The sequence below is a fragment of the Schistocerca serialis genome, chromosome 8, assembly GCF_023864345.2.
Source record: "Schistocerca serialis cubense isolate TAMUIC-IGC-003099 chromosome 8, iqSchSeri2.2, whole genome shotgun sequence".
In the NCBI taxonomy this organism is placed as follows: Eukaryota; Metazoa; Arthropoda; class Insecta; order Orthoptera; family Acrididae; genus Schistocerca; species Schistocerca serialis.
In genome coordinates, this window is record NC_064645.1 from 452,554,829 (window position 1) to 452,581,022 (window position 26,194).

The 26,194-nt window shown below is 42.6% G+C and overlaps 1 protein-coding gene across 1 annotated transcript in view; it reads right to left on the reverse strand.

Moving 5' to 3' along the window:
- LOC126416633 (uncharacterized) overlaps nt 1–26,194 on the reverse strand; it is a 276,018-nt gene that overhangs the window by 116,465 nt on the left and 133,359 nt on the right. The window contains exon 11 of the mRNA XM_050084398.1: nt 20,260–20,501. Within this exon, the coding sequence (XP_049940355.1) occupies nt 20,260–20,501 (242 nt within the window). The remainder of the gene's footprint in view (nt 1–20,259; nt 20,502–26,194) is intronic.

The window sequence follows — 26,194 nt, forward strand, 5'->3', positions numbered from 1 at the left end:
GCTACAATACAACTGACAAGGAGGACTATCTATTGGTTTTGCATCATTTTCCACAGTGACGATTACATGATTCTCAGGGCCGCCCCTCTTTTGTGTGTTTCAGACTGTGGCCCTCGCAACTGGTGACTGCAGTCTTATCTTATGTGTGCACTGCTTCAAGCACTATGAACTTTACATCTGCTCTATCACTCGGTCTGTGACAATTTTATGTGCACTTTTCAGAGCTGTGAACTTTGCTTGTATACTAGGACTGTGAATTCTTTTGTGCATTGGAGCCTTGACTGTGAACTTTGGAACTGCGTCTTCTCTGGTTTTTATGGCAAACTGCACGTTTCTCCTTCTTACCCATCACTGTGGACAATTAATCTTTGGCACTCATTTTGTGGCAGCTGAAAAGCTGAACATGAGTGAAGTCAAATACATATCAAGGAGCTCCTTGACGGGGTCCTGAATCCCGAAGAGACTGCCAAATCTTTGTCACAGTCCACCACCACATTTCTGCTTCAGCAGCTCAATCACCTAGCTGTCGGCCCTTTCTCTATATGGATGCCACACCTTCCCACTCTTCAGGTTTTCAATGACACTTTGGAGTCATGGTCTCCCTCCCTCAATTGGCTCAGATGATCTTTTGTGACCTTCACCACTCACAAGGGCTGTCGCAAACAAGTTCTTCTCATCACCTGGTCTGGCACTTCGGCCTATCACTTCTTCTCTCACTTCAACCTGCAGTCAACCTTTCTTCCCTCTCCTATGTTCACTTGCAGGACAAAATCATCACTCATTATGCTGCTACCACTGTCTCTCATGCTTATGACTTTTTTTCTGTCCTCTCGGGACTCCCAAGTGGCTCTGTTACAGATTTCGCTGCCTGTTGCCACTGGCTCCTTTGCAGCCAGCTCTACTGTGCCCCGGTTTTGCAAAAGGATCCAGCAGAGACACCTTTCCCTCCACCAACTCTGATGCTTCTGGTGGGTTTTGATGAGTTCTGTGCCAATGACAAGACCCTCTTCAGCTGACACTGGCAGTCTCTGCCCCTGCCACTGCCAGCCCTTCTGTACTAGTTACCCTTCTCTTGATTTCCAGTTCTCCTTCTGTTCTGTCCTCGTTTATAGCTTCTCGTGTCACTCTTCCCTCTGTGCCCTCTACTCCAGCATGCCTCTGTACCACTGAGAGCACTTTCACACACCTCGAAGCACCGTGAGGCCCAACCGCGGTCAAATGTGCACACAGTCAGTATTCTCTGCCTCCTCCTCGCAGTTCACATTTTCACTACTTTTTGTAATGCCTTCCTCACTGCCCGGTCATCATGCTCTTACACGCATCCATCATTCCCAACTCCTTCCCCCACTGCATCCTGATTCATTCCTCCTCTGGGTGAGACTCCACTCTTTTGAAGTCCTTCACACATTTCACAATTTGCATCTTCCTCCGTCACTTCCACTACCATAACTGCCACAGAGGTCGGTGCCAGCTCCACCAAGACAGCCCCCGGTACAGATGGCCATGCTGCCATAATCAGGCTCGCCGGCACTGGTCCTGTGACTGCCACTGTCGGCTCAGTAGACACTGATGCTGCATCTCTTGTGCTGACTCAGTCACGGTCAACTAGGTTGTGGCCAGCCTGGTCATTCCTGCCATCACTGTTTCTGCCGCAGCTGTAGTCGGTCATGTGACCAGTCTCTACATCCCATCACGAAAGGACGCACACTCCCGCACACCGGCATGTAGCTCCACACAATCAAATACTTTCCCACCCACAAGGGCTACCAGGGTTTTCAATACCTTCCAGACATTCCACAGGCAGCCATCCAGCACACGCCGCATTTTCAGTAGGTCCTCAACCTACGCTGCTGTGACCCAGCCACCATGCACGGAAGCCCCCAGCTGGCTGCCAGATGTTTCTTCCACCACTTTTGGTGTGGTCCTCAAGGAAGATTTGTCATGAGTCCTCTGCGTGATGGCCTGACAGTCCTGCCATAATGACTACTAATCGCATCGCCACCTATCACAGACATCCTCGCATTAGCAGCCTTCTTCTTGGTGAGGTTCTGAATTTTCACAGGATGAGGAGTGTAGTATTAACACACCTGGGCTTCTACATACTTGACCGTGCCCATTCCGACATGACATCTGCTCCTCCTTTGTGGACTGCTTACGCGTCTTGCCAGTATATTGCTTGTTTGGATTCGGTGCTGATTCTAAATAGTATGTTTACAGGCTTAACTCTAGTAGGCACCATCAGAAACTGCCACCATCACCCACAAGCAGCACACACAGCAGCAACAATGGTGGCTCTGCTATCAGGGACCAGCTCTTGTCCACAGGTTATGTGGTCATCAAGAGCCCACGGATATTCCTCTGACATTGTGTACTTAGCCACAGTGCAACCAGTTGCATTTGTAGCTCTGCTACAGGCCACTGGCACTGACCACCTGCAGCATCCCACATGTTTTGAGTTCCTGTTGAGTCTGCACCATACCATATCACTCCAGTAAATGACCCCGTGACTACCATGTGAGGCTGCAATAAATATACATTGTAAGACTATCTGTGGAATCATCATTCCCCATCTTACTATTCACTGCCATCCTGCCAGGTCACACCCGAGATTCGGATACACTATGCTGTTTGAATTTTATTCCTGTTTGCAGTTTGGACAGGCTACTCTATGTTGGCCTAGAACACTGCTACTGACTCCGGATGTTACTTCCCTGTTATTGTATTCTTTTCAGTCTTGTGTTTGGCTCCATAACCAAGTAACTCTTCAGCATTCATTTCTATTGTGCGGTACAATACTTCTGAATCTTTTTAATTACAGAACAAATATGTACATAGCCAGGTTACCAAAAATGTAACAGAAAAATGATTCACTTGAAGCAAGGAAGAAATATTATTGCTTTATGTCCCACTGATGATAAGGTTATTAGAACCAAGAGCTCAAGTTCTGACAGAATTACTATGGGGCAGGGAGCAGACCATATCCTATCTGGGGAGGTATTTGAACATCACTCCTTCAAAGGTCACTGTGTCACTTCATTCTGTGAATGCACATCAAAGCCTACAAAAATGTAATCAAGAACTTAAGAAAAATCTCAACAAATTCACATTGTGCAGATGCAGATCTCATAGTTGTGGTCAAAACTCCTTGACATTGAGTGTGGTGGGTATAGATGTGTGCTGCATAATCGTGGAAACAATACATTCAAATGAGTGCCCCCCCCCCCCCCCTCCCCCGAATGTAAATGGGTCTTTTGAGTAGTCTGGGTGACTTAGGAATGAAGCAATTTTGTAAGAAACTTGGACATATTAAGGCTCACTGGCACTTGGGACAGAGAGTGACAAGTGTACTGAGATTGTGTGCTGCCTGACCAGGTGCTTCTTTAGTTTTGGAAAAGATTAGATTAGATTAAGTCAGATTCAGTTTTCGTTCCAGAGGGTGAGGAGAGGCACTGGAGAGACTGAGTTTATATGCAAGAACGATAAATTAACAATAACGTAAAGGAGAGGGACATTAAAATAAAGATATCCTATGATGGGATACTCATTGTAACTGTTTTCTTCAGCTGTTTTGGTAGTTCCAAATACAATGCATGATGGGTTTCATTTTAAGTTCCTTCAATACATGTTCATTCCTTTTGTGATCCCGTTTGGTGTAACCAGCTGTTCGTCCCAAGAATTTTGTTTCACAGGCTGTTAGTCTCTCTACAGTTTATGCCTTTATTGTCCATGTTTCACTGCCATAGCAGAGCACAGGTCTTGCTAAGGTCATGTACAGGCATCACATATTCTGGTGTACTTCCAGTCCAGTAAAGATTTCATTACATTATTACGGATTCCCATTGTTTTTGCATATTCTGGTGTACTTCTGGTCTATGAAAGGTTCTGTTACATTATTAAAGACTCCCATTCCTTTTTCAGCTAGGTCTGTTTCTTCCCGAAAAGGATAGTTTATAGAATAATATGTGACTATGATCACTCTTTAGGGTATTTTATTTTTCAAATAGAGCTTATTTTTTAAGGCATATTTTCTGCAGAAGGCTGATGTCCATATTGTATTTCTTGAAGATATTCTGGAAAATTCGTACTGATCCCTGTAGTTAAGTGCTAGCTTTTGTTGCTGCAGCAGCACATCAGAGGACACAATTTTCATCAGTGAGTTTGACACAGCTTCTCATAACAAAGCATTTATTTTATTTTTCCACTGCACTCTTTAGTTTGTTTACTTATCAGGCACAGTTCTGCATTTAGTAACCATCTAGAGTATATTTTCACCATCTTTAGTTTGGATAGGGATTGTGATTGCTGTGTACAGATGTGAGCTGAGTTGGTAAGCCAAAGTTCACAGCTCCCGGCAGTTTAGGCTTCAGTCACACAACTTAAAGCTGCTGCCAACGGCCATCACTGTTGTTTTTTTTTTTTTTTTTTTTTTTTTTTTTTTGGGGGGGGGGGGGGGGGGGGGGCGCGGACATGGAGATCTGAGGAACATCCAGCACATACCATGTGTCCTCCGATCAGTCCATTACTGTGGCTGCCCTGGTTATTGCCTGTACTGAAGTTCATCACTCACCTTTGGTCGACTGGGAGGTCATTCCAAGGTGTGGCGGCAGTGAAAGACTTTCCGAGAGGTCAACCAGAGGGCTTTCCCATTTCATCTGACAAATAGATTCTGGGCACTATCTGTGGCTCACAAAGTCCCTAAGCAAGATGCTGTTGCTCACCCAGTTCCACATGAAGCCTCTCAGCCCACAAGGTTTGGGCATTCACAGAGGGTGGGTTTACTGGTAGATGGAAGCTCCAATATTAAGCACGTAACGGGCCACATAGGAATATGACTTCCGAGGAGGGGAAGGAATCCAGTGGGCACTTTGTGAGCAAACTAGGAGCAGTCATTCCAGATGTGGCATGAGTGTTTCTGGATGCCATGAAGAGCACAGTGTGTAGCCAACTGCAGACGGTGGTTCATACTGTTATTAATGATGTGTCGCTTTGGATCGGTAGAGATTTTCTCTGGTTTTGGGCAGCTAGCTGAAGTACCAAAGACTGTCAGCCATGCTTGTGAGATGGAGGAGGAGCTCACCACCTGTCGTATCATCGACAGAAGCGACTGCTGTCCTTTGGTACAGAGCCAAGTGAAGGATCTGAACCAGAGGCTCAGACGGTTCTGCAACCGTGTAGGTTGCAGATCCCTTGACTTGTGCCACAGAGTGGCAGGTTTCCAGGTTCTGCTAAATAGGTCAGGAGTCTGCTACACGCAGCAAGCAGCTTTACCAGTAGCGGGGGCTGTATGCAGTGATCTGGGTAGCTTTTTAGGTTAGAGGGTGCAGAAAGAGCTTCAGTTTCAAAGGCTGCAGGATGAACACAGGAAGACAGTAGGCACAGGAGCAATCAATATTGTAGCTGTAAACTGTCATAGCTGTGTTGTAAAAGAACCAGAGTTCCAAGCGCTAATAGAAATCACTGACTACCAAATCGTTAAAGGTACTTAAAGCTGTCTAAAGGCAGAAATAAGTTCAGCCGAAATTTTTACAAAGCACCTAAATGTGTTCCAAAAGGATAGATTAAATAAAGTTGGTGGTGGAATGTTTACTGGTGTCAGAAGTAGTTTACCTTGTAGTGAAACTGAAGTAGATAGTTCTTGTGAGCTAGTATGGGTAGCAGTTACACTTGAAAACCAGAATAAATTAATAATTAGCTGCTTTTACCGCACCCTTGACACAGATGATACAGTTGCTGAACAGTTCAAAGAAAACTTGAATGTCATTTCAAATAGATACCCCAATCATACAGTCGTAATTGTTGGTAACTTCAATCTACACATAATATGATGGCGAAAACACATGTTTAAAATCTGCAGTAGACATCAAACATTGTCCAAAATCGTACTGAATGCCTTCTCAGGCAATTATTTTGAACAACTAGTTCAGGAGCCCACTCAAAGTGCAGCAGAAAATAATCCTGGACAAATAAGGAGCATCATGACAGATACAAGGATTAGTGACCAAAAGGCTGTTGTAGCTAGACTGAATATTGTACCATCCAAACACAACAAAAATATAAGCAAAATACATCTATTAAAAATAATAATAATAAAAAAAATTGTTTGACATCCTCCTAGGAGACAGTCTCCACTCCTAGTTTGACTGTGTAACGTAGACCACATGTGATTGAAATTGCAAGAAATAGTAGCAATGGCAATTGAGAGATATATACCAAATAAATTAATGACATATGGTACCGATCCCCAATGGTACACAAAACAGATCAGAACACTGTTGCAGAAGAAAGGCAAAAAGTAACCCAAATTTAAAAGAACGTAAAATCCCTAAGATTTGCGAAGTTTTATGAATGCTGAAACTTTAGCACAAACTTCAATATGAGATGCTTTTGATAGTTTCCACAATGAAACACTGTCTTGAAATCCATCAGAAAACCAACAGAGATTCCGGTCATATGTAAAATACACCAGAGGCAAAACACAATCAATACCTTCACTGCGCAATAACAACAGTGATGCTATTGATGATAGTGGCACTAAAGCAGAGTTATAAACACAGTTTTCTGAAATTCCTTCACAAAGTATGATGAAGTAAATGGTTCAGAACTCAAATCAAGAACAATTGCCAACATCAGTAACTTAGAAGTAGATATCCTTGGTGTAGCGAAGCAGCGTGAAAACATGTAAAACAGGCAAGGCTTCCGGTCCAGATTGTATACCAGTCAGGTTCCTTTCAGAGTATGCTGATCCAATAGCTCCTCACTTAGTAATCATACACAACTGCTCATTTATAGAAAGATCCATACCCAGAGGCTGGAAAGTTGCGAAAGTCACAACACCACCTAAGAAAGGAAATAAGAGTAATCTGCTGAATTCCAGACCCATATCACTAACGTCACTCTTCAGTAGGATTCTGGAACATATTCCATGCTTGAACATTAAGAATCATCTCAAAGAAAATGATTTATTGCTGAATAGCCTATATGGGTTCAGAAAATATTCTTGTGAAGCACAAGTGGTTCTTTATTCTCATGAAGTAATGAGTGCTATCGGTAGCGAACATCAAATTAATTCTATGTATTAGATGTCCAGAAGGCTTTTGACACCGTTCTTCACAAGCAACTTCTAACCAAATTGCTTGCCTATGGACTGTCTTATCAGTTGTGTGACTGGATTTGTGATTTCCTGTGAGAAAATCATTGAATAAAACAGAAGTAATATCTGGTGTTCCTCATCCTGATCTATATAAACAATTTAAGGGACAATATAAGCAGTCCTATTAGATTGCAGTTGATGCTGTCATTAACCATTACGTAAAGTCATCAGATGACCAAAACAGATTGCCATATGATTTAGACAAGGTATCTGTATGCTGCAAAAAGTAGCAATTGACCCTATATTATGAAAAGTGTGAAGTCTTCCATGTGAGCACTAAAATGGTCCACTAAATTTCAGTTCCACAATAAATCAAAAATCTAAAGGCTGTTAAGTCAACTAAATACTTAGGATTTACAATTACAAATAACTTAAACTGGAATGATCACACAGGTAATGTTGTGTGAAAGCAAACCGAAGACTGTGATTTATTGGCAGTGCAACAAGTCCACTAAAGAGACTGCTTACACCATGCTTGTACACCCTCTTCTAGAGTACTGCAGTGTGGTGTGAGATATGCATCAGATGGGACTGAGGGAGAACATCAAATAAATTCAAAGAAGAGTAGCTCATTTTGTATTATTGCGAAATACAGAAGAGAGTGCTATGGACACAATATGTGAAGTGCAGGGACAATCATTAAAACAAAGGTGTTTTTCACTGTGGCAGAATCTTCTCATGAAATTTCGATCACCAACTTTCTCCTCTGATTTTGAAAATCTTCTGCTGGTACCCACCTACATAGTGAGAAATTATCATCATGATAAAAACAGGAGAAATCAGAACTCGCAGAAAGATTTGTTTGTTTTTCCTGCATGTTGTTTGAGAGTGGAACAGTAGAGAAATAGCTTGAAGGTGGTCGAGGAACCCTTAATTGTGAATTGCAGAGTAATCATATAGAAGTAGATGTAGATGCAAGTCATCCTCTGAAGGTGCTAAAAGAGCTTAATCACTTGGAAAAAATAAATCATCTAACTATGTGTTATGATTTCAATGAAACCATGTAGTATTGTCTCTCTGTCTCCACTCTTGGACGATTTTATTCATGTAACAAGCCTGGTGAAAGACCACATCACTGCCATGTTCTTGCACGTATTCTATCCCACTATGATTAATTGTCTTCTTTCTTGATGCAGATTCAATTTATTTTGGAAATTTTGTTTATATCACCACTAAGTTGTTGGGGAACATGATCGTCTGTTAGAATTTGTAATAACTTGTTTGTGTTGACTTCATCAAAGCTTTTCTGAAGTTGGCGAAATCAATGTGTGTTTCCAGATTGCATTCTCTATGTTTTTCTATTAGTAATTTCAATTAAAAATAGCCACCGCAGCATGATCTTCCTTTTTGAAAGCTGTTTCATAGTGGCCGTGTTATTTATTTTTGATGATGTAGGCAAACATTTTTATGATGAGTTCAGTAATCCATTGTAATTGTCTTTTTAATGTGTGAAATTAAATGATTAAATGTACTCCTGTCCTATGGTGACATGGTGAACAGTGACGATCAGGTACAGGGGTAGAATACATGCTGGTGACACTGATGACTATATGAACTGCCATACATGTGGACTGCAACTAGAGATCAACATTTTGATAGTTATTCCTCGAGGACACTGCCAAGATCGGAGAAATATTAAGTAGGTGTGCACTTTGATAGCCTTGTAATCAATCATTTTGTCTTCACAGTCAAAAGCAAAGTTCATCTGTTATAATGTTTTATATTAAATATTAATGCAAATGCTGTTGGCCAGTTACTGAAACAGACCCTGGAGGAAGGGTGATGTTTAGACGCTTAAGAATATGTAAATACTGCGTATTCTGTGCTCTACTTCAGACCTGGTATTTTCTGCCCTGAATCTGAATCTTCTATGCTCCTTTCACCTTTCCTTTTTGAATTGCTCTCTCTCTCTCTCTCTCTCTCTCTCTCTCTCTCTCTCTCTCTCTCTCTCTCTCTGTCTCTCTCAAAAAGGAAATTAATTGAAATTTTAATGCCAGAGACTTCACGCATTATCTTCCCTTCATTAATTGGAGCTTCTTTCTGCCTCAAAAATAATTAATTTATTACTTTTATATTTTTAATTCTGTTATGTCTGTAGTTTAGCAGCAACCAATATACACACAATTACATAATTGTTAACTAAATAATTCCTGAAGAGGGGGCAGCAGCCTTTTCAGTAGTTGCAGGGGCAACAGTCTGGATGATTGACTGATCTGGCCTTGTAACATTAACCAAAACGGCCTTGCTGTGCTGGTACTGCGAACGGCTGAAAGCAAGGGGAAACTACAGTCGTAATTTTTTCCGATGACATGCAGCTTTACCGTATGATTAAATGATGATGGCGTCCTCTTGGGTAAAATATTCCGGAGGTAAAATAGTCCCCCATTCGGATCTCCGGGCGGGGACTACTCAAGAGGACGTCGTTATCAGGAGAAAGAAAACTGGCATTCTACGCATCAGAGCGTGGAATGTCAGATCCCTTAATCGGGCAGGTAGGTTAGAAAATTTAAAAAGGGAGATGGATAGGTTAAAGTTAGATATAGTGGGAATTAGTGAAGTTCGGTGGCAGGAGGAACAAGACTTTTAGTCAGGTGATTACAGGGTTATAAATACAAAATCAAATAGGGGTAATGCAGGAGTAGGTTTAATAATGAGTAAAAAAATAGGAGTGCGGGTTAGCTACTACAAACAGCATAGTGAACGCATTATTGTGGCCAAGATAGACACAAAGCCCATGCCTACTACAGTAGTACAAGTTTATATGCCAACTAGCTCTGCAGATGATGAAGAAATTGATGAAATGTATGACGAGATAAAAGAAATTATTCAGGTAGTGAAGGGAGACGAAAATTTAATAGTCATGGGTGACTGGAATTCGTCAGTAGGAAAAGGGAGAGAAGGAAACATAGTAGGTGAATATCGATTGGGGGGAAGAAATGAAAGAGGAAGCCGCCTCGTAGAATTTTGCACAGAGCATAACTTAATCATAGCTAACACTTGGTTCAAGAATCATAAAAGAAGGTTGTATACCTGGAAGAATCCTGGAGATACTAAAAGGTATCAGATAGATTATATAATGGTATGACAGAGATTTAGGAACCAGGTTTTAAATTGTAAGACATTTCCAGGGGCATATGTGGATTCTGACCACAATCTATTGGTTATGAACTGCAGATTGAAACTGAAGAAACTGCAAAAAGGTGGGAATTTAAGGAGATGGGACCTGGATAAACTGAAAGAACCAGAGGTTGTAGAGAGTTTCAGGGAGAGCATAAGGGAACAATTGACAGGAATGGGGGAAAGAAATACAGTAGAAGAGTGTGCTCCCTGCCGCCGTTGGATAAGCAGCTGCAGCAGCAAGTCGTATACTCCTAGCTCACTCATTTGTTACATAGTTTAATTCTTAATTTCTTTGCGTGTTTTTGGTACTTGCATTGTGTAATTCATAAATTTCGGGCGTATTATAGTATTTGAGAGTTATAGCATCGCGTTTTAGTACCTGAATAGTGTAAAATCGCGTAGTCGTTTGTCTACTGTTTTGTTTTGAACGGCCAGTGTCGGTTGGTCGCAGTTAGTGTGCTCCCTGCCGCCGTTGGATAAGCAGCTGCAGCAGCAAGTCGTATACTCCTAGCTCACTCATTTGTTACATAGTTTAATTCTTAATTTCTTTGCGTGTTTTTGGTACTTGCATTGTGTAATTCATAAATTTCGGGCGTATTATAGTATTTGAGAGTTATAGCATCGCGTTTTAGTACCTGAATAGTGTAAATTCGCGTAGTCGTTTGTCTACTGTTTTGTTTTGAACGGCCAGTGTCGGTTGGTCGCAGTTAGTGTGCTCCCTGCCGCCGTTGGATAAGCAGCTGCAGCAGCAAGTCGTATACTCCTAGCTCACTCATTTGTTACATAGTTTAATTCTTAATTTCTTTGCGTGTTTTTGGTACTTGCATTGTGTAATTCATAAATTTCGGGCGTATTATAGTATTTGAGAGTTGTAGCATCGCGTTTTAGTACCTGAATAGTGTAAATTCGCGTAGTCGTTTGTCTACTGTTTTGTTTTGAACGGCCAGTGTCGGTTGGTCGCAGTTAGTGTGCTCCCTGCCGCCGTTGGATAAGCAGCTGCAGCAGCAAGTCGTATACTCCTAGCTCACTCATTTGTTACATAGTTTAATTCTTAATTTCTTTGCGTGTTTTTGGTACTTGCATTGTTTAATTCATAAATTTCGAGCGTATTATAGTATTTGAGAGTTGTAGCATCGCGTTTTAGTACCTGAATAGTGTAAATTCGCGTAGTCGTTTGTCTACTGTTTTGTTTTGAACGGCCAGTGTCGGTTGGTCGCAGTCAGTGTGCTCCCTGCCGCCGTTGGATAAGCAGCTGAGCAGCAAGTCGTATACTCCTAGCTCACTCATTTGTTACATAGTTTAACTCTTAATTTCTTTGCGTGTTTTTGGTTCTTGCATTGTTTAATTCATAAATTTCGGGCGTATTATAGTATTTGAGAGTGTAGCATCGTGTTTTAGTACCTGAAGAGTGTAATTTTGCTTAGTCTCCTTCCGCCGCCGAGCAGTGTCAGCAGTGCGCAAGTAGCAGCATTACTGCATTTACTAGGCAATCTTGTATTTTAATAACCGTTTAAATTTTGTCGCTCTCTGTAGATTAGTTCAGACGTTCTTAGCAAAACAGTTTTTAGCATGGATAGGGACTGCAACTGCTGTGTTCGGATGCAGGCTGAGTTGGCATCCCTTCGCTCCCAGCTTCAGGCAGTGTTGGCTTCGGTCACACAGCTTGAGGCTGTTGCCGATGGGCATCACTGTGGGGGTCGGGATGGGGGTTTGTCAGGGACGGCCAGCTCGTCCCACGCATCCCCTGATCGGACTACGACTGTGGTTGCCCGGGATACTGCCCGCATTGATGCTGATCCCTCACCTGTGGTAGAGTGGGAGGTCGTTTCAAGGTGTGGCAGGGGGCGAAAGACATTCCGGAGGGCTGAACGGAAAGCCTCTCCAGTTTGTCTGACGAACCGGTTTCAGGCTCTGTCTCAGGCTGATACTGATCTTCGGCCTGACATGGCTGCTTGTCCTGTTCCAGAGGTTGCCCCTCAGTCTGCAAGATCCGGGCAGTCGCAGAGGGTGGGCTTACTGGTAGTTGGGAGCTCCAACGTCAGGCGCGTAATGGGGCCCCTTAGGGAAATGGCAGCAAGAGAGGGGAAGAAAACCAATGTGCACTCCGTGTGCATACCGGGGGGAGTCATTCCAGATGTGGAAAGGGTCCTTCCGGATGCCATGAAGGGTACAGGGTGCACCCATCTGCAGGTGGTCGCTCATGTCGGCACCAATGATGTGTGTCGCTATGGATCGAAGGAAATCCTCTCTGGCTTCCGGCGGCTATCTGATTTGGTGAAGACTGCCAGTCTCGCTAGCGGGATGAAAGCAGAGCTCACCATCTGCAGCATCGTCGACAGGACTGACTGCGGACCTTTGGTACAGAGCCGAGTGGAGGGTCTGAATCAGAGGCTGAGACGGTTCTGCGACCGTGTGGGCTGCAGATTCCTTGACTTGCGCCATAGGGTGGTGGGGTTTCGGGTTCCGCTGGATAGGTCAGGAGTCCACTACACGCAACAAGCGGCTACACGGGTAGCAGGGGTTGTGTGGCGTGGGCTGGGCGGTTTTTTAGGTTAGATGGCCTTGGGCAAGTACAGAAAGGGCAACAGCCTCAACGGGTGCGGGGCAAAATCAGGACATGCGGGGACCAAGCAGCAATCGGTATTGTAATTGTCAACTGTCGAAGCTGCGTTGGTAAAGTACCGGAACTTCAAGCGCTGATAGAAAGCACCGGAGCTGAAATCGTTATAGGTACAGAAAGCTGGCTTAAGCCAGAGATAAATACTGCCGAAATTTTTACAAAGGTACACACGGTGTTTAGAAAGGATAGATTGCATGCAACCGGTGGTGGAGTGTTCATCGCTGTTAGTAGTAGTTTATCCTGTAGTGAAGTAGAAGTGGATAGTTCCTGTGAATTATTATGGGTGGAGGTTACACTAAACAACCGAACTAGGTTAATAATTGGCTCCTTTTACCGACCTCCCGACTCAGCAGCATTAGTGGCAAAACAACTGAGAGAAAATTTGGAATACATTTCACATAAATTTTCTCAGCATGTTATAGTCTTAGGTGGAGATTTCAATTTACCAGATATAGACTGGGACACTCAGATGTTTAGGACGGGTGGTAGGGACAGAGCATCGAGTGACATTATACTGAGTGCACTATCCGAAAATTACCTCGAGCAATTAAACAGAGAACCGACTCGTGGAGATAACATCTTGGACCTACTGATAACAAACAGACCCGAACTTTTCGAATCTGTATGTACAGAACAGGGAATCAGTGATCATAAGGCCGTTGCCGCATCCCTGAATATGGAAGTTAATAGGAATATAAAAAAAGGGAGGAAGGTTTATCTGTTTAGCAAGAGTAATAGAAGGCAGATTTCAGACTACCTAACAGATCAAAACGAAAATTTCTGTTCCGACACTGACAATGTTGAGTGTTTATGGAAAAAGTTCAAGGCAATCGTAAAATGCGTTTTAGACAGGTACGTGCCGAGTAAAACTGTGAGGGACGGGAAAAACCCACCGTGGTACAACAACAAAGTTAGGAAACTACTGCGAAAGCAAAGAGAGCTCCACTCCAAGTTTAAACGCAGCCAAAACCTCTCAGACAAACTGAAGCTAAACGATGTCAAAGTTAGCGTAAGGAGGGCTATGCGTGAAGCGTTCATTGAATTCGAAAGTAAAATTCTATGTACCGACTTGACAGAAAATCCTAGGAAGTTCTGGTCTTACGTTAAATCAGTAAGTGGCTCGAAACAGCATATCCAGACACTACGGGATGATGATGGCATTGAAACAGAGGATGACACGCGTAAAGCTGAAATACTAAACACCTTTTTCCAAAGCTGTTTCACAGAGGAAGACCGCACTGCAGTTCCTTCTCTAAATCCTCGCACAAACGAAAAAATGGCTGACATCGAAATAAGTGTCCAAGGAATAGAAAAGCAACTGGAATCACTCAATAGAGGAAAGTCCACTGGACCTGACGGGATACCAATTCGATTCTACACAGAGTACGCGAAAGAACTTGCCACCCTTCTAACAGCCGTGTACCGCAAGTCTCTAGAGGAACGGAGGGTTCCAAATGATTGGAAAAGAGCACAGATAGTCCCAGTCTTCAAGAAGGGTCGTCGAGCAGATGCGCAAAACTATAGACCTATATCTCTTACGTCGATCTCTTGTAGAATTTTAGAACATGTTTTTTGCTCGCGTATCATGTCATTTCTGGAAACCCAGAATCTACTATGTAGGAATCAACATGGATTCCGGAAACAGCGATCGTGTGAGACCCAACTCGCCTTATTTGTTCATGAGACCCAGAAAATATTAGATACAGGCTCCCAGGTAGATGCTATTTTTCTTGACTTCCGTAAGGCGTTCGATACAGTTCCGCACTGTCGCCTGATAAACAAAGTAAGAGCCTACGGAATATCAGACCAGCTGTGTGGCTGGATTGAAGAGTTTTTAGCAAACAGAACACAGCATGTTGTTATCAATGGAGAGACGTCTACAGACGTTAAAGTAACCTCTGGCGTGCCACAGGGGAGTGTTATGGGACCATTGCTTTTCACAATATATATAAATGACTTAGTAGATAGTGTCGGAAGTTCCATGCGGCTTTTCGCGGATGATGCTGTAGTATACAGAGAAGTTGCTGCATTAGAAAATTGTAGTGAAATACAGGAAGATCTGCAGCGGATAGGCACTTGGTGCAGGGAGTGGCAACTGACCCTTAACATAGACAAATGTAATGTATTGCGAATACATAGAAAGAAGGATCCTTTATTGTATGATTATATGATAGCGGAACAAACACTGGTAGCAGTTACTTCTGTAAAATATCTGGGAGTATGCGTACGGAACGATTTGAATTGGAATGATCATATAAAACTAATTGTTGGTAAGGCGGGTACCAGGTTGAGATTCATTGGGAGAGTGCTTAGAAAATGTAGTCCATCAACAAAGGAGGTGGCTTACAAAACACTCGTTCGACCTATACTTGAGTATTGCTCATCAGTGTGGGATCCGTACCAGGTCGGGTTGACGGAGGAGATAGAGAGATCCAAAGAAGAGCGGCGCGTTTCGTCACTGGGTTATTTGGTAACCGTGATAGCGTTACGGAGATGTTTAATAAACTCAAGTGGCAGACTCTGCAAGAGAGGCGCTCTGCATCGCGGTGTAGCTTGCTCGCCAGGTTTCGAGAGGGTGCGTTTCTGGATGAGGTATCGAATATATTGCTTCCCCCTACTTATACTTCCCGAGGAGATCACGAATGTAAAATTAGAGAGATTAGAGCGCGCACGGAGGCTTTCAGACAGTCGTTCTTCCCGCGAACCATACGCGACTGGAACAGGAAAGGGAGGTAATGACAGTGGCACGTAAAGTGCCCTCCGCCACACACCGTTGGGTGGCTTGCGGAGTATCAATGTAGATGTAGATGTAGAAGAAGAATGGGTAGCTCTGAGGGATAAAGTAGTGAAGGCAGCAGAGGATCAAGTAGGTAAAAAGACGAGGGCTAATAGAAATCCTTGGGTAACAGAAGAAATATTGAATTTAATTGATGAAAGGAGAAAATATAAAAATGCAGTAAATGAAGCAGGCAAAAAGGAATACAAACGTCTCAAAAATGAGATCGACAGGAAGTGCAAAATGGCTAAGCAGGCATGGCTAGAGGACAAATGTAAGGATGTAGAGGCTTGTCTCACTAGGGGTAAGATAGATACTGCCTACAGGAAAATTAAAGAGACCTTTGGAGAGAATAGAACCACTTGTACGAATATCAAGAGCTCAGATGGCAACCCAGTTCTAAGCAAAGAAGGGAAGGCAGAAAGGTGGAAGGAGTATATAGAGGGTTTATACAAGGGCGATGTACTTGAGGACAATATTATGGAAATGGAAGAGGATGAAGATGAAGATGAAATGGGAGATAAGATACTGCGTGAAGAGTTTGACAGAGCACTGAAAGACCTGAGTCGAAACAAGGCCTCGGGAGTAGACAACATTCCATTAGAACTACTGATGGCCTTGGGAGAGCCAGTCATGACAACACTCTACCATCTGGTGAGCAAGTTGTATGAGACAGGCGAAATACCCACAGACTTCAAGAAGAATATAATAATTCCAATCCCAAAGAAAGCAGGTGTTGACAGATGTGAAAATTACCGAACTATCAGTTTAATAAGTCACAGCTGCAAAATACTAACACGAACTCTTTACAGACGAATGGAAAAACTGGTAGAAGCGGACCTCGGGGAAGATCACTTTGGATTCCGTAGAAATGTTGGAACACGTGAGGCAATACTAACCTTACGACTTATCTTAGAAGAAAGATTAAGAAAAGGCAAACCTACGTTTCTAGCATTTGTAGACTTAGAGAAAGCTTTTGACAACGTTAACTGGAATACTCTCTTTCAAATTCTGAAGGTGGCAGGGGTAAAATACTAGGAGCGAAAGGCTATTTACAATTTGTACAGAAACCAGACGGCAGTTATAAGAGTCGAGGGGCATGAAAGGGAAGCAGTGGTTGGGAAAGGAGTGAGACAGGGTTGTAGCCTCTCCCCAATGTTATTCAATCTGTATATTGAGCAAGCAGTAAAGGAAACAAAATAAAAATTCGGAGTAGGTATTAAAATTCATGGAGAAGAAGTAAAAACTTTGAGGTTCGCCGATGACAATTATAATTCTGTCAGAGACAGCAAAGGACTTGGAAGAGCAGTTGAACGGAATGGACAGTGTCTTGATAGGAGGATATAAGGTGAGCATTAACAAAAGCAAAACGAGGATAATGGAATGTAGTCAAATTAAATCGGGTGATGCTGAGGGGATTAGATTGGGAAATGAGTCACTTAAAGTAGTAAAGGAATTTTACTATTTGGGGAGCAAAATAACTGATGATGGTCGAAGTAGAGAGGATATAAAATGTAGACTGGGAATGGCGAAGAAATCGTTCCTGAAGAAGAGAAATCTGTTAACATCGAGTATAGATTTAAGTGTCAGGAAGTCATTTCTGAAAGTATTTGTATGGAGTGTAGCCATGTATGGAAGTGAAACATGGACGATAAATAGTTTGGACAAGAAGAGAATAGAAGCTTTCGAAATGTGGTGCTACAGAAGAATGCTGAAGATAAGGTGGGTAGATCACGTAACTAATGAGGAGGTATTGAATAGGATTGGGGAGAAGAGAAGTTTGTGGCACAACTTGACTAGAAGAAGGGATCGGTTGGTAGGACATGTTTTGAGGGATCAAGGGATCACAAATTTAGCATTGGAGGGCAGCGTGGAGGGTAAAAATCGTAGAGGGAGACCAAGAGATGAATACACCAAGCAGATTCAGAAGGATGTAGGTTGCAGTAGGTACTGGGAGATGAAGAAGCTTGCACAGGATAGAGTAGCATGGAGAGCTGCATCAAACCAGTCTCAGGACTGAAGACCACAACAACAACAAAGAGTAAAGGTAACAACTCCCCAAATATTAGAGGTGATGACTCATGGACTGGTACATAAACAAGACAGAAGACTTTGGCAACTTGGGGACAAACCTTTTTCATGGAAGGATTGTGTGTGGTGCAGTAAGTGAGGGAAGAAAGAAGGCAGAAACTGGGGAGGAGGTGGAGAAGAATGGGAGTCTGGCTTACAGCTCAGAGGGAGGCAGCAAATGCTGATCATGCCAGCATAAAATGCTCTGCAGTAACTGTGGCTGCCTTCACACGTGGGCCTGTCTCTTATGGGATAGGTTACATTTGTGACAGGATTGGAGTAAGATGTGTCTGGAGGGTGAACTGTACGGTCTCACACCTTGGTATCCCCCAGGTATATGATCTACCTAACAAAGGATCTTGAGTGGGTGTGGTAGAGGGGCAGACCAGGATACTGACCAGATTTGAGGAGGAGGAGGAGATTAGTGTTTAACGTCCCATCGACAACGAGGTCATTAGAGACGGAGCACAAGCGCGGACTAGGGAAGGATGGGGAAGGAAATCAGCCGTGCTCTTTCGAAGGAACCATCCCGGCATTTGCCTGAAGTGAACTAGGGAAATCACGGAAAACCTAAATCAGGATGGCCGGACACGGGATTGAACTGTCATCCTCCCGAATGCGAGTCCAGTGTGCTAACCACTGCGCCACCTCGCTCAGTGAGACCAGATTTGAAGCATGGCAGATGTTCCTCATTTCTAGGCAACAGTCAGTAGTCAAAGCCTGCCTCAGGGTACGGTTCAGTTGTTCCAGTCCAGCACAATACTGGGTGATGAGGATGGTCCACCTTCACAGTTGGTTGTTCAGTATGGTGGAACGATGAAGGGTATGTGAGAATATGGCATAGGAAATATGTCTGTAAATTAGGGTAGGGGGATAGTGCCTGTCTATGAACACTTGAGAGTGAACTTCAGCATACTAGACAAGGGAATTCTCATCATTTCAGATGCACCATCCATATATGACTAGACTATATAAGAGCGATTTTCTGTTGTGAAAGAGATGACACCTGCAAAAATGCACATACTACTGACAATTAGTGACCATGATACGAACTGATGTCTGGATGGAGCCATCAGAGTGGTGAAGGTAAACATCCAGCAGGATGGCACATTAGGCTGCAAAAGACCAGCTGAAGTGAATGAGGACAGGGTGTCAAGGCCTTGGGTCCACATCATGAAGAAATCGCCAAAGAACCTTAACCTGACAAGGGGTTTGGAGTTTTGGGAGGCTAAGGAGGTATCCTCTAGATGGCCCATAAACAAATTGGCATAGGACAGTGCCATGTGGGTGTCAAAGACCATGCCATGGATCTGGTTGCATATCTTCCTCTCACAGGAGTGGTAGTTATATGTGAAAATGTAATTAGTTGCTTGTGTAGAGAATGAGGTGGTGGTTTTGAGTCAGACCATTAAGAAAGGTAGTGGTTGATAGCAGCAAAGCTACAGGCATGGGCAATGGGGATGTTGATGTATAGAGGGGTAGCATTGACTGTGACGAGCAGTGATCCAGGTGGTATGGTTGACAGTCAGTGAAGGAATTGGTTTGTATCTTTAATATGAGAGGCTAGGCTATGATGGAAAAGGGGGGGGGGGGGGGGGGGGGGGGGGAGAAGAAAGAGCAGGGAATTATGGTGAGGAGAGAGAGAGAGTTTTTTAGGAAGGGGGGGGGGGGTGAGTGGGTGGATACTCGGGTGGGTCCAAGGATTTGAGCAGGGACTGGAAGCTATACTGGACTTCTGGTTTGGTTCGGTTCAGTTGTTTGGGGAAGGAGACCAGACAGCGAGGTCATCGGTCTCGGGAAGGACGGGGAAGGAAGTCGGCCGTGCCCTTTGAAAGGAACCATCCCAGCATTTGCCTGGAGCGGTTTAGGGAAATCACGGAAAACCTAAATCAGGATGGCCGGATGCGGGATTGAACCGTCGTCCTCCCGAATGCGTGGACTTCTGGGGATCACTATGTCAGGGAGAAGTCAGATACCTGGCAGATGTCTCCTAACAGTTAATCTGTGCTGTAATTTCTGTACAGCCTTTTATGTGGGCATGGCCACAAAGCAACTGCCCACACAAATGATGGCCACTGCCAAAGAATGAAACAATGGCTAAGAACAGAGTTGACCACCCAGTGACAGGACACACTGCTGAGCACAATGTACTCAACTTTTCAATGGCTGCTTCACAACACATGCAATCTTCTGGATCCCCAGCTTTTCTGAACTACACAGCTGGGAGTTTGTGTGTGTGTGTGTGTGTGTGTGTGTGTGTGAGTGTGTGTGTGTGTGTGTGTGTGTGTGTACTCTATCTTGATTAAGAAATCACCCAAAAGATAGGAAAGTTATCAGTTTTATGTACCTGTCAACATCTCAATGCATCTAATATTCACAAGTGTTACTTTTCCTTATAAATTATTTACATTCTGTCAGAACTTTTAATATCATAATTGTGAATTAAATAACACCTATGGATTAACACAAAATGTATACAAAAGAAAGATTAATTAATAAACCATCATCGCAGCCATTACTTACATAGTTGTAAAAAGCGGTGAGGCCATGGTCAATTGCACTTGTGCTACCACACGATGTTAAAGGACTGGTAAGTGTCACATGCGTACTGTTGGGGACTCCAATACAGCTGCGATCACTGAAGCTCAGTTGCGGGGAACCAAGCTGTTTCACTACTGACAACGGAAAGGTAATGGTGAAACGTTTTTCACTGCAGTTCACGATCATTGCTTTCTTCAACCGTGCCAAAATTTCTTCTCTGATTTCTGTACAGAGTCACACAAAATTTGAAAATTATTTCTTATTACCCATCTTTACAGAACCATTGATGAAATTATATGTCATTTTCTCAAGAAGATCTTAGTACATTTATGCAAGACTAATACAATAAGTAACAACATGTAACAAAGGTAGGGGGCAGAAACATTGCAGCATACCCAAGTGTTTACCAAGAAACCACTCTGCGAGATTGTCTTTTAAAAATAAGAAGCATTTTTAAATCAGCCAATAGGTTTGTGCTGTATTTTTTGTGCAAAGAAATTGCAATACAATAATGAAACAGATATACTTCCTCAAGTCAAAGACACAGCAGTTGATGATTGTTAGTAATTATTACAACTGTTACTAATGAATTTACATTTCTTTAAAGTTATGTGGTTTCCTTAAAATTTTTTTCAGGTGCATCAACAGTGAACATTTTAAAAGGTATAAATATAGAATAATTCATTAGGTACCACAAAGAAAAATATTTTAAAAAACAAACAAAATAAATACAGAATATAAATTTAAATATTTGTATGAGTGAAGGAATTGGTGGCAAAATTTATTTCTAGTGCTGAGATGGATTACTGCAGAAAATTTCAGTCACACCCATCTTTTCTCCAGGCATTCATTCACACAAATGTATGCAAAACATGAAATAGTATAAGAAAATCTATAACAAAATGACAAAGAAACATCACAGTTTAATCTCAAGAAGAAGAAGAAAACTCAAATTACAGAACTGTATGTCACTGCCTATGAAAACAAATTTACCCACATTTGTTTAAGAAAGCCACTTACATTACATACATTTTTAAATTTGTATAGCAATAGTCTTCTTTTAAGTTGAAATGTAGTGCGAGCCACAGAGTAAATGGTTGCTGCCTTCCTCTCGGAATGTTAAATTGTGACATTAAGTGATTATAACAAGCTACATTTGATCATGCTGCTTTGGTGAAGGACCTACTTTCCTTCACATGTAATATCAATTGGAAATATCATTTAGCAACCCAATCCCAAAACCTTTCCAACATCAAACCTGACACTGAACCCTACATTGAACAGTTCAGACCACAATCCCAACTGGATCCACCACCACTACCTCTAAATCATCCATTACAAGCCTTACAAGAATTCCTCACAGCCAGCACTGCTTCACAACCTTTCTTCAGGTCTGTATAACATGGCCCTAACCTGTCCTCTGCAGAACTCCAGCCTCTACATTCCCTAAAAGCTGATGACTCCATCATTATCCTCCCAGAACACATAGGATCTACCACTGTAGTACTTGACCAAAAGGAGTATGTTAGTGAAGGTCTACACCAGCTGTCTGACAGTGTCTGCCATCAAGATCCCATCCCTGTGATTCGAACTGATTCTTAAAACCTCAGGCCCCTCACAAGGACCACACCTCAATCTAAAGAACTTCTCACCCCATCCAAACTATGCACCCCCACCTTTTACCTTCTTCCTAAGATCTACAAACCCAATCATCCTGGCCATCCTATAATTGCTCGCTTCAAAGCATACACCTGATCAGCACCCGCAAACCATAATACGAAGACTCCCCCCTCTATATCAAAGATGCCAACCATTTCCTAGACCATCTGAAATCCATGCCCATCCCACTCCCACCACACACCTTGCCTGTCATACCCCACATACATGCTCTGTATGCTGCTGAACATTTCCTCGGGCAGCACCCGCCTGATACCAAACCTACGACATCCTTCCTACTCACCTCAATCAACTTTATACTTACTAACAACTACTTCACATTTGAGGAGCAGACATACAAAAAGGTCAGGGGTATGGCCATGGGAACCAGGATGGCTCCTTCCTAAGTCAACCTTTTCACAGGCCGTTTGGAGGGGGCTTACCTGGGATCTGTAAGTATTCGGCCGCTTGTTTGGTTACGATACATTGGTGACATCTTTACCATATGGATTCACAGTGAGGCTGATCTGTTAAAATTCCTGGAATCTCTGAATACCTTCTCCCAAATAAATTTCACGTTGTCCTACTGCGAATCCCATGTCACTTTCCTTGATGTTGATCTCATCCTCACCAAACACCAGCTACACACTTCAATCCACATTAAACCTACCAACAAACAACAGTACTTACATTCTGACAGTTGCCATCCTTTCCATTCGAAATGTTTCCTCCCATACAGCCTTGGCACCCGAGGCAAACATATTTGTTCAGATGCAGACTCTTTACAGCAATACACTACCATTCTCACCTCAGCCTTCACTGCACGTGATTACCCCACCAGCCTACTTAAAAAAGCAGATTTCCTGGGCCATCGCATCCAATCCTAGTACGGCTGATCCCTCCTAAAAACAACTTCAGAGCACACCAATGGTGACTCAGTATTATCCTGGTCTCGAATGAATTAATCAGCTACTTCGACAGGGCCATGACTTCCTGAAATTATGCCCTGAAATGAGATCCATTCTGTCTGAAACTTTGCTCACCACACCTAGAATAGCTTTTCATCGCTCTACCAATCTCTGCAACATTCTTGTCAGACCCTATGCTCCTTCGGCACCCATCTCCCTGCCCTGTCACTCCCACCCCTGTGATCATCCCCGCTGCAAGACTTGCCCTATGCACCCTCCTGCCACCACCTATAGCAGCCCTGTAACTGGCAAAAGATATACCATCAGGGGGACAACCACCTCTAAAATGACACATCATATACCAGCTGTTATGTAAACACTGTTCAGCCTTTTATGTCAGCATGACTACCACCAAATTATCAATTAGAATGAATGGACATAGGCAAATGGTGCATACTGGTAACATGCAATATCCTGTTGCTCTGCAACATGACAATCATGTCTTCAGTGTCTGTTTCACCACATGCCCCATCTGGATTCTTCCGCCAGACACCAGTTTCTCAGAATTCCACAGATGGGAACTACGTGTGCTTGGTTCTCACCGCCCACACCTGGCCTTAATTTACATTCTTCCACCTCAGCATTTCTTCACAGTAACTACTCTTTTCTTCACTCCATTTTAGTTTTCTACATTTTTCACTGGCTTACCCATCTATTTTTCACTGCCAACCTTCCACCTCTTTTACGTACAATACACTTACTTTTAACTTTTATTAACTTAAGCGAGTCGTTTAAGCAGTAATCTCTGTCGTGCATATTACCCTGTCTTACACCTTTAAGCTCTCAGGTTTGCAAATCTCATCCGATGCAGTCCTCAATAATCAGTCTTTCCTTCTCAATCCATGCAGGAAATCTCCCCTGACCCAGGATTCTGCATCACTTTCCCAAAATCTACCCCTTTTCCTAGACCTCTCCAGTCCTTCTCCTTCACTCCTCTTCCTTCCCCTTCAACCCTTCTGCCTGAAAAAGCAGCCACTGGCTCTGAAAGTTTGCCTAATTACAACCTTCTTTTATGTGTGTGTTCTGCTGCCACTTGGTACGTAAATTTTTTATTTATTCCATTAATTGACATTAGTAAGTATTGTCACAAAGCCACTATACACTCATGGATCTTCTTACCAGATCAAGAATTGATGTGTTTTGACAACGCACAATTTAGATGCTTGTCTGAGTGCCCTGAAAGAGATATGACATGTGCCCGTTGTTGCTTTCACTCTTAAGATGTCATTACTCAATCCCAAAGACTCGCCTTTCCACCACTGTGATTCCATGTAAATGGTAGTAAGCTCATAACATGTAACACAACATGGTGTGCCAAAGAGTCCAGTCTTTTTACTCACTTCGGATGATGCCTTTCTGCAAATACCAAAATGCCATGGTTCTCTGTGAAAGGACACCTTTGCCATACCACTGCAAGTGAAGAAGGGAATCAGGTTCATTTAACAACTTGGATCACGTAAGGGACAGCTTTAAGGTCATAAGAAGTTTGGATAAATAAAGCACTTCATTGCATGATCACATCTCACATGCACAAGGACTTCTAAGAATTACTTCAAAAGTAATGTACAGGACAGTAACACTGTGGAAAGAGTGACGCATTCAGAGTGCTTGCCATGACAGTACAATGAAGAAGCATATTTTATCTATGTTAGTGTATAAAAGTGGTGACTGTGTGAAATGGATATTGTAGGCATCTCCAGTACGGTATGGTAGTGAATCAAATCAAAGAACATAAATTGAAATGTGGTATAGGAACTCAAGTTCTTTTGCAGAAAATTGATGGAGATGAGGCTGCAAATCACAATCCAAGTTACCACTGAGAACCTAATTTCAATACACATCATGTCAGTGTAAAAAAAAAAAAAAAAAAAAAAAAAAAAAACAGCGCAAAGGTAGGCCCTGCAAAAGCATCAACTGATTATGGATCCATTAAGCATATGGTGAACCACTTGCCAAAGGTTATTATGCAATATGTGAAGAATTTTCAACAGCAGTTGAGAAGTCACCAATATCCATGTTCCATATTTTGAAAATTGTTTTTCATGAAAGGAAAAACTGTGTGCAAGGGGCTGCTCAGTGCCTAACAGCTGACCAGAAATAGAGATGCCTGGACACTACAATGGAGGAACTGAAAACCAATCAACTGTTGAGTGTAAAGCATTCCTTTAATGAAGGAAGTTGAGATGATGTTAACTGTGACATGTTTGACAAGGATTTTCTCTTCTCCAAGTCTAAATCCATCCGAATGGTTGCAGTTCAATGTAAAACAACTGATTATCATTGTTTACGATTATTGAGGAATTGTAGTGTTGAGTTTGGGGCAACATAGAGTGTGTGTAACTATAGCATATCATTATGACTTATACTCAACACTGGCCGGAACATACATAAAAACCAGATGAAAAGTTATCAGATAATAACACAAATTTGCCTGCTGATGGTGATCTCTGAATCGCTTGAAGCATGTTTGCTTTAGGTAATTAAAGCCAAAGAAAAAACATCTCTTTTTCCAGATGAAACATTATATTACAAACCAAAGTGTAGTGCGCTCTCTCTCTCTCTCTCTCTCTCTCTCTCTCTCTCTCTCTCTCTCTCTCTCTTCCTCCTCCCCCCCCCTACCCCCCCCCCCCCCCCCCGCCCCTCAAACACACACAAAGACTGTCACTATACTCATCCACTAAAAGTTTTTGGCATGGCTCTTGTATGCAATTATACATTGTGCTCATTGTTTAAAAGATAATGCAATAGAGATTTAAAATATATTCTGAAGTAAATTCTTCTTTGTACTCGATATACCACAACCAATTCCAGTTTCTGAATTATCAGTGTTAATGAGGGATGGAGCCTATGATGAGGGCAGCAGTTTGAACCACAAATGCTCTGTGAGAATCCAAATCATTTTTATGAAGATTCTTTCAGTTGTCAATCAACAGTGGTTATGAATCCTAGTAATTATTGAACAGAAAATAGTCTGTAACACATCATCACATGTCAACTGGCTGCTACAGCAATTACAACCACCTGCTGCTTGCCTGTTACCTCATGGCAAATAGAACACAGCAAGCCACAATAGCCTTGCTGAACTGCATGCCATGCACTTTTTAGTCATGCTGCTCGTGCATTTTGTTTTAAATTTTCTTCAATGTAGCAATCAAGGCAACTCGTCCTAGCGGCATAGAGGAGTTTTAATCTACGGACAAAGCTCATCATTCAGAGCTCAAGCAAATAAAAGTAGGAGTAGTACAAATAAAATTATGAGAGATACAATACTTGTAAGAGACTCAAAATCTGTC